Source organism: Schizosaccharomyces cryophilus (genome assembly GCF_000004155.1).
Source record: "Schizosaccharomyces cryophilus OY26 unplaced genomic scaffold supercont4.1, whole genome shotgun sequence".
NCBI lineage: Eukaryota > Fungi > Ascomycota > Schizosaccharomycetes > Schizosaccharomycetales > Schizosaccharomycetaceae > Schizosaccharomyces > Schizosaccharomyces cryophilus.
In genome coordinates, this window is record NW_013185624.1 from 685062 (window position 1) to 696420 (window position 11359).

General features: G+C 38.3%; 5 protein-coding genes and 2 non-coding genes across 7 annotated transcripts; 5 read left to right on the forward strand and 2 right to left on the reverse strand.

The window, feature by feature from the left end:
- Positions 1-136: 136 nt before the first annotated feature.
- On the forward strand, positions 137-1117 carry SPOG_03870 (ubiquitin-specific protease; the record flags this gene model as incomplete). The annotated part of the gene is made up of 1 exon (XM_013166134.1): positions 137-1117. The coding sequence occupies one exon, from the start codon at positions 137-139 to the stop codon at positions 1115-1117; it is 981 nt and encodes a 326-aa protein (XP_013021588.1).
- Positions 1103-3604, reverse strand: SPOG_03871 (septin Spn5). Its single transcript, XM_013166135.1, has 3 exons — positions 2263-3604; positions 1622-2206; positions 1103-1570 (listed from the first exon to the last, which is right to left on the reverse strand). The coding sequence occupies exons 1-3, from the start codon at positions 3057-3059 to the stop codon at positions 1318-1320; spliced, it is 1635 nt and encodes a 544-aa protein (XP_013021589.1). The 5' UTR covers positions 3060-3604; the 3' UTR covers positions 1103-1317.
- A 387-nt stretch (positions 3605-3991) lies between these two features.
- Positions 3992-6289, forward strand: SPOG_03872 (DUF1212 family protein; the record flags this gene model as incomplete). Its single annotated transcript, XM_013166136.1, has 1 exon — positions 3992-6289. The coding sequence occupies one exon, from the start codon at positions 3992-3994 to the stop codon at positions 6287-6289; it is 2298 nt and encodes a 765-aa protein (XP_013021590.1).
- A 166-nt stretch (positions 6290-6455) lies between these two features.
- Positions 6456-10145, reverse strand: SPOG_03874 (zinc finger protein Pep5/Vps11-like protein). Its single transcript, XM_013166138.1, has 4 exons — positions 10090-10145; positions 9984-10049; positions 9752-9931; positions 6456-9696 (listed from the first exon to the last, which is right to left on the reverse strand). Exons 1-4 carry the CDS (start codon positions 10102-10104, stop codon positions 7387-7389), a joined length of 2571 nt encoding a protein of 856 aa, XP_013021592.1. The 5' UTR covers positions 10105-10145; the 3' UTR covers positions 6456-7386.
- Positions 6713-7876, forward strand: SPOG_03873 (transcription coactivator PC4). The gene is made up of 2 exons (XM_013166137.1): positions 6713-6858; positions 6917-7876. Exons 1-2 carry the CDS (start codon positions 6745-6747, stop codon positions 7259-7261), a joined length of 459 nt encoding a protein of 152 aa, XP_013021591.1. The 5' UTR covers positions 6713-6744; the 3' UTR covers positions 7262-7876.
- A 224-nt stretch (positions 10146-10369) lies between the features above and the next one.
- SPOG_16121 lies at positions 10370-10441 on the forward strand. The gene has a single exon. It is a non-coding gene; the product is annotated as a tRNA-His (tRNA).
- A 347-nt stretch (positions 10442-10788) lies between these two features.
- SPOG_16122 lies at positions 10789-10903 on the forward strand. The gene has a single exon (XR_001203052.1). It is a non-coding gene; the product is annotated as a 5S ribosomal RNA (ribosomal RNA).
- Positions 10904-11359: the final 456 nt, after the last annotated feature.

Consider the following 11359-nt stretch of genomic DNA (forward strand, 5'->3'; position numbering starts at 1 on the left):
GTCGAAATTTCACGTTTGAACGCTTCTTTTCTTTTACGTATATTGAGATTCTACAGAATAGAAGTAAAGCTTTTTTGGTTTCCTCCACTATACCTACTTTTTCTTTAGTTTCTCTCTGTTTCTTCCAGATTTCAATATGTCGAATCTTCGCCTTCGGTTGAAGTATATGGACAAGTCTTCAGTTGCAACCATTCCTGTTGATGCTTCAGTAAAAAGCTTCTTGGAAACTGCAGCCGCCACATTTTCTCTTACTCCAGACTCAATTTCTATTAAGTTCGGATTTCCTCCAAAAGATATTCCGTTACATGATTTGGAGTCGCCTATTTCCAATGTGATCTCTTCCGGACAACAGATTCTAGTCGTTAAATCTCCGTCAACTACAACAAATCCATCCACTTCAGCTTCAAATGCGCCTCAAGCTGTCTCTAGACCTACCGAAAAATCTCTCAATGCAACAACCTTACCAAGTACTCAAGCATCTACCAATGGTTCTCAAGATCCTCCTTACGTGAACACGCCGCTCGGGGACATTGCTCTTCGAGTAATGCCTGATGATAACTCTTGTCTTTTTCGTGCCTTATCTAAACCCTTGGGGTCCTCTCCTTATGACCTTCGCGAAGTAGTCGCCAGCACTGTTTTGTCTAATCCCGAGTTATACTCTACAGCGGTTTTGGGAAAACCTCCGATGGAATACGCTACATGGATTCGTAAGGAGTCGAGTTGGGGTGGCTATATCGAGTTGTCCGTCCTTTCCGCTCATTTCAACATAGAAATTTGCTCTGTTGATGTTCAGACTGGGCGTGTCGATTCTTACAATCCCCAACCAGCCACTGGTCAGCGGACTTTTATCGTTTATTCTGGTATCCATTATGATTTAGCCGCTTTGGCTTCTGTACTTTGGGATACAGATGCCGATATTATTTTGTTTGATGCTACAGATGATACTACTTTACCATATATACAACAACTTGCCTCCTTATTGAGAAATATGCATTATTATACAGATACTGCATCGTTTACAATTCGTTGCAACATTTGCGGTGCAGGTTTAGTAGGTGAAAAAGACGCTTCTGCGCATGCTATGGCTACTGGTCACGTTCAATTCGGCGAATATTGAATGCTGCATTCATACCTAGTTTAACGATATTCATTTATGATCTTAATCCATTAATTATCTGTCATAATGGACATACGTAACGTGAAAAAGTATACTCTAAAAGATACTATTTGTACTTTTATGACTCGTGAATAAAGTTAAGTAAGTACAAGCTTGGACTAACTCCTTCAACGCGTAAACAGTATGAGAAGGTACTATGCTTATATAACGATACCTGCCTTTCGGATTTTATCGGGTCCAATCTCCTTAATTAAACGATTCTTTTCTTCTTCCAAGCTAACCATTCGTTTCTTAAGGACATGTTTATAATCCTTATGGTGCGTTCGAAGATGCTTTTCCATAAGCTCGAGGTTGTTTTCTTTTTCTTTAAATTGCGATCTCAAGCCTTTCGTCAATGCATCCTCAACCAATCGTAATTGTTTCTGAATATATTGCTTGTTAACTTCTTCAGCACTATAATTCTGTTAGCTAAATGCGCCCGGTTTATACAAAGTAGTGACAAACCTTATGAACTTGAAGTCAGATTGCTCATTCAGTGTTGTTAGCTTTTCTTGACGAAAAGTATCGTAGATGAGACGATGGGTTTTATTGCGTAGTCCCTCATTATGCGTGTACAATAAGAAATTTCGAAGTCGACAGAAATCGCTTTGTTCGGGGTCATCAATGTCAACAGTTCCCCAAGGATATTGTCTACCACGAATGGGTTTTCCATCTTTGTCAATATATTGATTGGAACCAACTATAGCAAATGGAAGAGAATTCTTGCTTTTCTTGTCATTATCAGAATGTTCCGAGAAGCTATATATTTTTTCGTTAATCAAGTCCTCTGCAATACGCTCCTTGAAGTTTTCCAGTTCCTCAGGAGTCATTGTATCTGCTTTTCCAATGATAGGGATGACATTTACAAACCGGTCGATTTTTTTCATGAGGTAACTTTCGAGCGGCTGGAGTCGATGTCCATTGGGATTTAAGAAAAAGAGGCAAGCATGCATTCTGTTATCATTGTAGTAAGGGTTTCTCTGTGGCTTCGTTTCATTCTCAAAGTACTCATTCAAGCGCTGAAGTATGTTTGCTGCAATAGGTCGCCAACTAAAGTTCACGTATTAGTATTAGTATTATGTACTTAGAGATGTAGAGTTACTTACCAATTGCTGTTGTCACTTTTCTCGCCGAAGCCAGGTGTATCAATGATGTTGACGTGGAAAAGTTGTTCTCCATCTGACAATTCTGCTTTATACGGGGTGAATTCATGAGTATGTTTCGGTCTTGTCTCATCCATGTTTTGCAAGAAGGACTTGATGAAGGTGGTCTTTCCTAGACTGTATTCACCAACGACGATCAAGTTTAGATGAATGCCATCCTTGCATGTCTTTCTGTAATACTGTTGGTTAAAGTCATTAATTCCAATTCGATTACAGGGGACTAGAGCGTTGCTGAGTGCCGTATCCTTTTTCATGGATTTCACAGATTTCATGGATTTCCTGGACTTTGTGGACTTTATGGATTTCGAGCTTTTCATTTGTGAAGCAGAAGCAGAAGCCATTTCTGTTTCATTCTTTCTCGAATTTACGTCTTCAGGAGTTTCCTCTGTTTTCTCAATTTGTGAGGGTTCGGAGTCGTCTTCGTCCACCTGCTCTACATTGTCCTCCTCCTGCTCTGCATTTTCCTCCTGCTCTGCATTCTGCTCCTCCTGATCTGCGTTGTCCCGATTGTTTTGAGTTTCTTCCGTTTCAGGATCAACGGTTAACTCTTCCATTTTCTCCGTGGCAGTATCTGTTAGCTCTGAGATTGCAATAGAAGGGCTCAAATGATCAATATTCACTCCTCGCTCCTTGTCAGGAAAGGTATTATTAGTAATTTCATCATCAGTAGATGCAGGATCCACCTTGCTGCTGTCTTTAAGTGCTTCAAAAGAAGGTGATATGGGCTGAGAGTCTGACATATCGATAATGTTGCAAACTTGATGAATAATTATCAAGAACGAATTGGATTTATTACTAACAATGAATTTCCAAAGCAGACTTTGGACTTGTTCTTATAAAAACAGTATTTTCGTAAAGAAAGTGTTGAGCACCAGGTAATTGTTTATTGGAAATTCTTTTCAGAAGGAAATTTGTAAACAACATCCATGTTTTGTTTACTTTTTCGATGTTTGTTTACATGTAATCCAGGTTTTGTTCAATTGATCGGTCTCCACCACACCTGAAGTGGCGAAGTCTATTTTCAGATTGAATAAACAAAGATGTTTACATTGAAACAAAAAAATATGGGAAGGAAACAATCGCGTTCGTGTATAAGATTTCACCGTTAATTTGGCGTGTTTCCTGTTATAATACACAGCCTTTTGGAATAAGTGTACAAACTAAACTATTCTAAAGCTACCTTTTGGGTCGATTCAATAAGGCTTACTTATCAAATAGAATTCCTTTTTCTTTCTTTCGAAATTCTTGTGCTTCTACTTGAGAACCGATAAGGCATGAATACAATTTAGTGGCGTATATATGGACTCGCCTCTTTACTTTAGCTAATTTAATAATGAACATTAGCCTATTTCTGCTGGACTAATTGGAATTCTTGAAATTATCATTATTACGCAACATGGGTGAAATGGGGCAATGAGGCGGCAATTGGCAAATCATGCTCAAGTCCGTTTGTCGAGTGAATATGTCTTGTTTCTTTTGCACGAAACACACACGTGTGGTGCTTGAATCCTTCTGATTGTTTGGTATCTGGTGGAAGAATTTTTCTGTTCTTTTTACCATGGGGATCCAACTTCGTTTAGACCCCGAGCAAACGAATTGGCTGAGTCCTGGCCCTTTTTATCCTCCAGAAAATGTCCAAGAAGGAGTTCAAAGGTTGTCTAATGGCTCGGATATGCGTGAGCAACAGTTTCGCAGTCCTGTTTTTGGAACAGACAACGAGCTGATGCAAAATAATTTGAGTTCCTATCGGTCAGAGGGAGGTTCTGCCCATCGTCGAACGGCATCCAGTCCTGTACAATCTAGACGTAACATAAGATTTGCCCCTTCCACCAGAATAAGTCGTTCGAATCGACCTAAATCTCTGACGCTTGCCAGGAATCAGAGAGATTTGCAAACGCTTCGGAATATTCCCACTATTATACCATCGAGGGGTTCCGTTTCGGAGAGAGGTTCTTTCTCTGGTAATTCAAACAGAAGCTCGAAAACAACTAATGTACAGTCTAATATTCGTCATAGTCGAGTATCGTCCATGAACAGTTTTTCATCTCTGTCATCCTTGGGGGAAAATCCATTTTCCTCTGATCAATCATCGTCTGACAGTTCCACTTCGAGTAATACATTACTGCAGTCCAGTAGGAGGTTGTCAACCGAAAAATTATCGAGACCCCCTTCTCCTACAAGAGACAGTATCCCAAAGATTACATTGACTTCCGCTAACTTTGAAGAACCTACTCATTCGACAGCTTCAACGCGCCTTATCCAGATGCGCCATCACGCTTACATGAACAGCGAAATTACTGACAAATCACTCTTGACCTACGAACATTACATACCTCTTGAAAAGCAAGGCTTCCTTGGGAAGTTCTTATCACTGTTTCTTAACGTTGATGCCAGCGCATATATGGTACCCATCGATAGCTCTATTGATCGCTATGGAAAATCTTTAGGAAGTGTTCTTTCTCGTCTTAGGACAGAAGTGTCAAATGACATCGAAAAGAACAAGATCACTGATCCTATTGATTCTTCTTCATTTTGTAGAGGTGGGGGTAAATTGAACAGCTTATTATATAAATTAGGTTGGTCAAGACTATACGTGGATGATCAATTTCGAATTACCGTTCACCCATCTCCTTATGAAAAACGTTGTGAATTTATACTTCTCTTGTGCGAAACGCTGATGCTATATGGATGTCCGAGTCATAAGATACTGCGAAACCTCCAGGTAGCCTGTCGCATTTTAGATCTCCGTGCGAATTTCCTATATCTTCCTGACTGTATGCTTTTATCTTTCAGGACTGAGAAGGGACATTCGGATATGCAATTTGTAGGAATTACATCACAAATGGACTTGAATAAACTCGGTTTAGTGAATGAAATCTACCGTTATGTAATGCTGGATAAATTGAGCGCCGAGGATGGTATGGATATTTTGAAGAATATTATGACTTTTCGACCACTTTATCGAAAATGGCTAGTTGCTTTCATGCATGGTCTCGCTAGTGCTTGCATCTTGCCAGTGGCTTACGGCGGAGGATGGCTTGATATGCCGATGGGATTTTTGTTAGGATTACTTCTGGGAATTTTCCGAGTGTATCTTGCCCCTCGGTCGTCATTGTTTGACAAGTTATTTGAGGTTATTGGAGCCATTGTTTTGTCCTTTTTGGGGCGGGCATTTGGAAGTATTAGTAAAAATACGAAGCCTCTATTTTGCTTTTCTGCTTTGGTTGAAGGTGCCGTTTCGCTTATCCTTCCAGGTTATATTGTTTTTTGCGGTGTCTTAGAATTGCAATCCAAAAATATTGTTTCCGGAGGAGTTCGCATGTTGTATGCTATCATATTCTCATTGTTTTTGAGTTTTGGTATAACAATTGGGGCTGCTCTTTATGGCTGGATGGATACGAATGCTACTAAGAATTACTCATGCTTGCGTGAAATAGGAATTGATCAAAAGTGGTACATACTTTTAATACCTTTGTATACTCTCTGCCTATTGTTCGTTACGCAGTCTCATCCGAAGCAATGGTGTGTGCAGGTAGTAGTGTCCATAGTTGGCTATATTGTGTATTTTTATGCCTCTATGCATTTTGGTACGGGACAGATATCCAGTGCACTTGCCTCCTTCGTGATTGGATGTTTCGGGAGTTCTTATTCGCACTTCATCAAATCTTCTTCTTTTGTCGTTGTAATTCCTGCTATTTTTTTGCTAGTTCCCTCTGGTTTCGCTGCTCAAGGAGGCGTGAGTGGTGGTTTGTACACAGCTACTAACATTGTGAGTCATAATACAACTACAAATACGACTATTTATTCTCAATCGAAAAACCAAAATAGCAGTTTGGAATTTGGGTTTACGATGGTTGAAATAGCTATAGGAATTGCTGTTGGATTTTTTGCTAGTTCAATCATGGTCTATCCAATTTTTGGGGCTCTGGCTAGGGCTCGGGCCCGTAACAAAAAACTCGAAAGCATTTGAATGGAATCGTATGAAAATAGCTAAAAAAATTCCAGCTATGATAACACGACTGACACTGACTAAATATAATATCCCCTAATAGACCTACCGTCAGTCTTTATCTTTTAGTCCTCCGTTTTGTTTCTTTGTTATTTCAGTCTTGTCTTTCTTTACATTGTTTTTAAGGTTACGAATGAAGCATGAAGCTTGCAATATAATGTCATTTATTAATTAATTCTAAATCAAGTATCAAAAATGACAACTTTCTTTAGCTAATAAACTCATGAATCAAAATAGAAAATAAAAACTTTTTTTTACCTTTAGTTTTCATATGCGAATTTCAAATAAACAAAAAAAGTAAAAACGATCAACTGTTTATATGTGGTTCACTGTTTATTAAAGTAAAGGAACGAGTCACAAAGAAATACGAAAGTAATGACATGACGCATATCAAAATTGTTTTCGCGTCTCACTAGATGAATTCAAAACCATACACAACAACTATGGCTGGAAAACGCACTTCAAAATCAAGCGAAGCAGCTAATACCAAGAAACAAAAGACTGAAAATGATAAAGAAGTGCACTGGACAGTAAGTAAAGAGAGTGACAGCCTCTGCAATAAATTATTGACGCGTTCTTCAAATGTAGTTGAATGATTCTGGTAAAAAAAGAGTGACCTTGTCTGAATTTCGTGGAACCACATATGTCCATATTCGTGAATATTATGAAAAGGATGGTGAAATGCTTCCCGGAAAGAAGGGAATTGCGTTGAATCCTAATGAATGGATGCAATTCAAGCGTATGGTTGGTGAGGTTACCAGTGCTCTCGGTTTGGTAGATGAAGATGAGGATGAGGACGAGAAGAAAGAAGAAAAAGATTCGTCTGAAACAGCAAAAAATGACGAGCAAGAGTCGTCTGATGCCAAAGACGAATCTAAGCAAGGAGAGGGATCCAAAGAGGAGGATCAATCTGCCAGTGAAGAAGAAGAATAACTTCGTCCACTAGGTGCTTATCGGCTCATTTAGTTAATGATATCCAAATGAATGACCTTTTTTTTATTAATATTTGTAATGGAAGGGAATTGCAAAGATTAAGGTAAAAATTGGCGTTGAAAACATTATAGCATAAAAGATTCTAGAAGAGACAGTTGACTAAAAAGCTCATGGAAAGAAGATGGGTGCTTGTCATGATTGATGGGAGGAACATCTAAGACTCCAGATTTGCATTTCGGACAAATCGATTCTGTAGCGCAGTCTCTGTGAACTAGGTGAAGACAACTATAGCTGCTGAACGGTATCTTCAATACTCCCTCACAAGTATCACATAATTGATCCTCGGTAGGGATTGAGTTCAATTGGCTTTGGTTACTAACCAGCTCTTTTTGAAGATACGTATACTGTCTATCGTTTTCGTCGATCCGAGACGAACAATGAGTTTCCCATCTTAATAAGAGCTTTTTTATAGTCCCCAAGGTCAAGGTCTGGTCCTTCATCAATATATCTAAAATATGTTGGATCGGAATTTTAAATTGTATGAAACAGTTTTCTAGAATCTTAAAAAATAAATCTTCATGTACGTTAGTGATCGAGCGTTCCTGCACTAGGAATCTTAAGAGGTGAAGCATAGCTTCATCATCATAAATTTCAGTAAGATGATCTGCTGTTTTTGGGTCTTTTAGGAGTTTCTGAATTATTGTATCATTAGAGCCAGAGTTTAGAGATTTTTGGGAGTACAAAAGATCTAGGGCATTGCTCCAATGAACTGCCTGTAAAGACAATATGGATGATTCATAATCCAGTAAACCTTTGCAATCTTTGATTAGAAGGAAAGCTTCTGACTCATTATCCGGATTCATGCATTTCATTTCTTTTTGTATAAGAGCATGAAGCTTTCTGGTATTAATGAACTTCAAAACAATTGGGTCCTTTGAATGCACTTTTACGGTATCCCACAGTCTCATCTGCAAATCTGGTTGTTGCATAAATGTAGAGAGGTAAACAGCTTTTAAAAACGTTATTAAGTTTTTCTCTTTTCCTAGTTTTAATAAACTGACAGATACTTCAGCCATTTTATCTGTAAATCTCAGAGGATCCGAGTTTATAAACCATGTACCAAACTGATTCGAGATTCCTATCATATCGATGTAATCATGGCAATTCTCAAGAAAGTGAAATGCTTTCTCTTTTAAATTTTTCTCCTGGTAAACCTCTAAACAAACAAAAGGCATATTCCAAATTTTACCCAATGCCTCCATTTGATCAAAGCATTTATATTTTCGGAGGATGGGGAGTAAGAGCTCTGTGGAACAGGTACCACTTTTTGCATAGGTCATTAAAGAATTAAATTTTCGCAGCTTTACGTAAAGAAAGATTAACGTAGATTGTTCAAATGAATAGGCGTGTCCCTCTGCAGCCAACGCTTCCAGATATCGAAGCAAGCATTTCAAAAGGCGTTTTTCTAAATAAGTCTTGATTATGAGTGCTGAATCGGAGAAAGGAATTGCGTAAATAAAATAATCGATAGCTTTTTCTGATTGACCTCCTTCAAAGTATTGGAGTGCTGTGCGTAGAGCGCAATCACGGATGATATCCTTGCTGCATTTTAAATAATTCGCTAGTAAATATGACTTTTCAAATTCTTCTGTTTCAAAACATTTGTAAAGAACGAAATCTTGTGGAAGACGAATTAATTGTTGAGGAGGATAATCATCATAAAAGAAAAAGCAATCATCAGATGCGTACAGAATATTGGAGATGCTTTTCTCTTTTATTTCAAAATGAAATAGCGTCAATTGACTTTCCAAGTCTAATATAGAGAACCAAAGAGATGTTTCCTCATTAGTTATGTTACCGTCGCTTTGAGTAGAAAGCGAAGGAGTCGTAGAAACCAGCAGGCAAACATATCCGAAACAGGAAAAAATCTTTTGTATCGTCCCTTCAACATGAAGTGTTTTCAGTAAACTCACGTTTTTCGCATCATAAACCGAGATGAAGGATGAATTGGCACAGACAAGAGATCTTTGCATAAACACTTCAGAGCACCCAATGGCTAGACCACTATTCTCTAAAGTTTCAATGGATTTGGCAAATATATCATAAAGAAAAGTTTGCGTAGTAGTAGATACAAATAACTTTCTAGGAGATAAAATAGCAAGATTGGTTATAGAGTCTCTTTCACGAAACACCACATCTTGTTTTGAGCCCAAGTCACGAAGAAAATCTCCTTGTAATTGAATCACTGTTCCATTTGCAAATCCACAAAACACGAACGAGACGTCGGCTGAAATAGCAATACTAGTTGCAGGGAATAGAGGGTTCGGGATACCATACAGTCGTCGTTCGTATAAGCAAACAACGTCGTTGGAAATGCGTTTACGAACATTCTTGACAGACCAAAATTGTATTAGAATTGCATTTTGTTTATCAAGCTAGACCTCGAAGCAAAGTTAGTAATAACGTATTTTCGCAGACATGTTCACATACACAAATACAACAAAGAGCAGATTGATTATTTGTTAGTTGTAGCTGTTGGGTTACGCCGCCTTCGCAAGCGACAAAATCGACTAGTAATTCAAACTTGCTGTTGAAAACGAGAATATGACCATCTAATGTGCCAACGCTCAAAATCTTTGTCCCTTCACATGAACAACTAGTCCTGCTTTTCTTTAAAAGTCAGTTTCTCAAGGTCATATACGAATTTTCGCTAGACCCATACCAATTTATTTTGATGTGAAACCAATCCTGGACAAGCCTGCCATTGAAAGAGCGAAAGTGAATCCCACTAAATCATATCAGTAACTATTTGAAAGTTAGGTTATTACCTCTTGAATATTCATATATCTCTTAATGGGTTCTTAAGTGTGATGCAAAGAGATTGGGAATAGGTATCTTTTCGTGGATCTGGAAGTCGCATATGGAAAATGTCCTATTTCGAAACAAGAAGATAATTTCTTCAAGAGGATGACAAATTGGAAGTTAAAGATACAAAAAACGAAAAATATCGTTCAAAACACAGAAGGGCGACGAGCTTTAGTCAAAGCTTAAGCTACCTTCCTTTTGTAATTGTATATATATCTTCTATTTACTCTTCTTCAACAAGAAGCTCACATGGTCCAGTGGTTAAGACTCATCGTTGTGGCCGATGCGACCCAGGTTCGATTCCTGGTGTGGGCAAATTGTTTTTGCGGCGGTTTGTCTGCTGTACTCACGAAAAGGATTGTTATTTTGAAACTCAATCTTCGTCTTCTACTTCAATTTCTCTCCTTATTCATTGAACAAAGCTGATGTTGCCCATTGCAGAATTCATATAACACATGATGGCCTGTTGAGTATCGTGCTCTCAAGACACAAAATGTTGAAAATGCAAGGAATTCGAAACAACCCAAGCATTCTTTTCTTTGTTTATTCACTAGTAACGCATTGGAAATATATCAATTCGAACATGTACTTGACTATTTTTAAACTGTAAATTAAATCTAGAAACAGGCTTTACATTTTTAAAAGGTTAGATACAGACGTCTACGGCCATACCTAGGCGAAAACACCAGTTCCCGTCCGATCACTGCAGTTAAGCGTCTGAGGGCCTCGTTAGTACTATGGTTGGAGACAACATGGGAATCCGGGGTGCTGTAGGCTTTCCTTTTTGTTGCTCTTTACTTTTTTATTTGTGGTTTGGTTTTTTGTTTATTCCTTTTCGGAAGGTTGATTCTCTTCCAGGTAAGGTAAGGCATTCTTTCTGCTATGCTGATTCACGTAACAGCAAGCTATAAACTTGAACGTTTATCAATACTTCATTAGCCAATTAGAATAAAAAGAAAACTAAACATATAACCTAACACGAAAATTAAAAATGTTACACGGATTCAAATGCAACTGCAAATGCGAATAAAAAAAATGGCAAGTTCAACGGAAAGAGAGCAAGACTAACACAGTATGTACGATAGTAAAACGTCAGTGCACTTCATGGCCAGATATGCAGAAAGAAAGAGAACAAAACATAAGCAACACTTTTGAAAAAGACAAGAAAACCTAATATGCAAGCAGAGAAGAGAAAGGAGAACAAGAACTTCCTTAGAGCAGAGAACCCGGAAA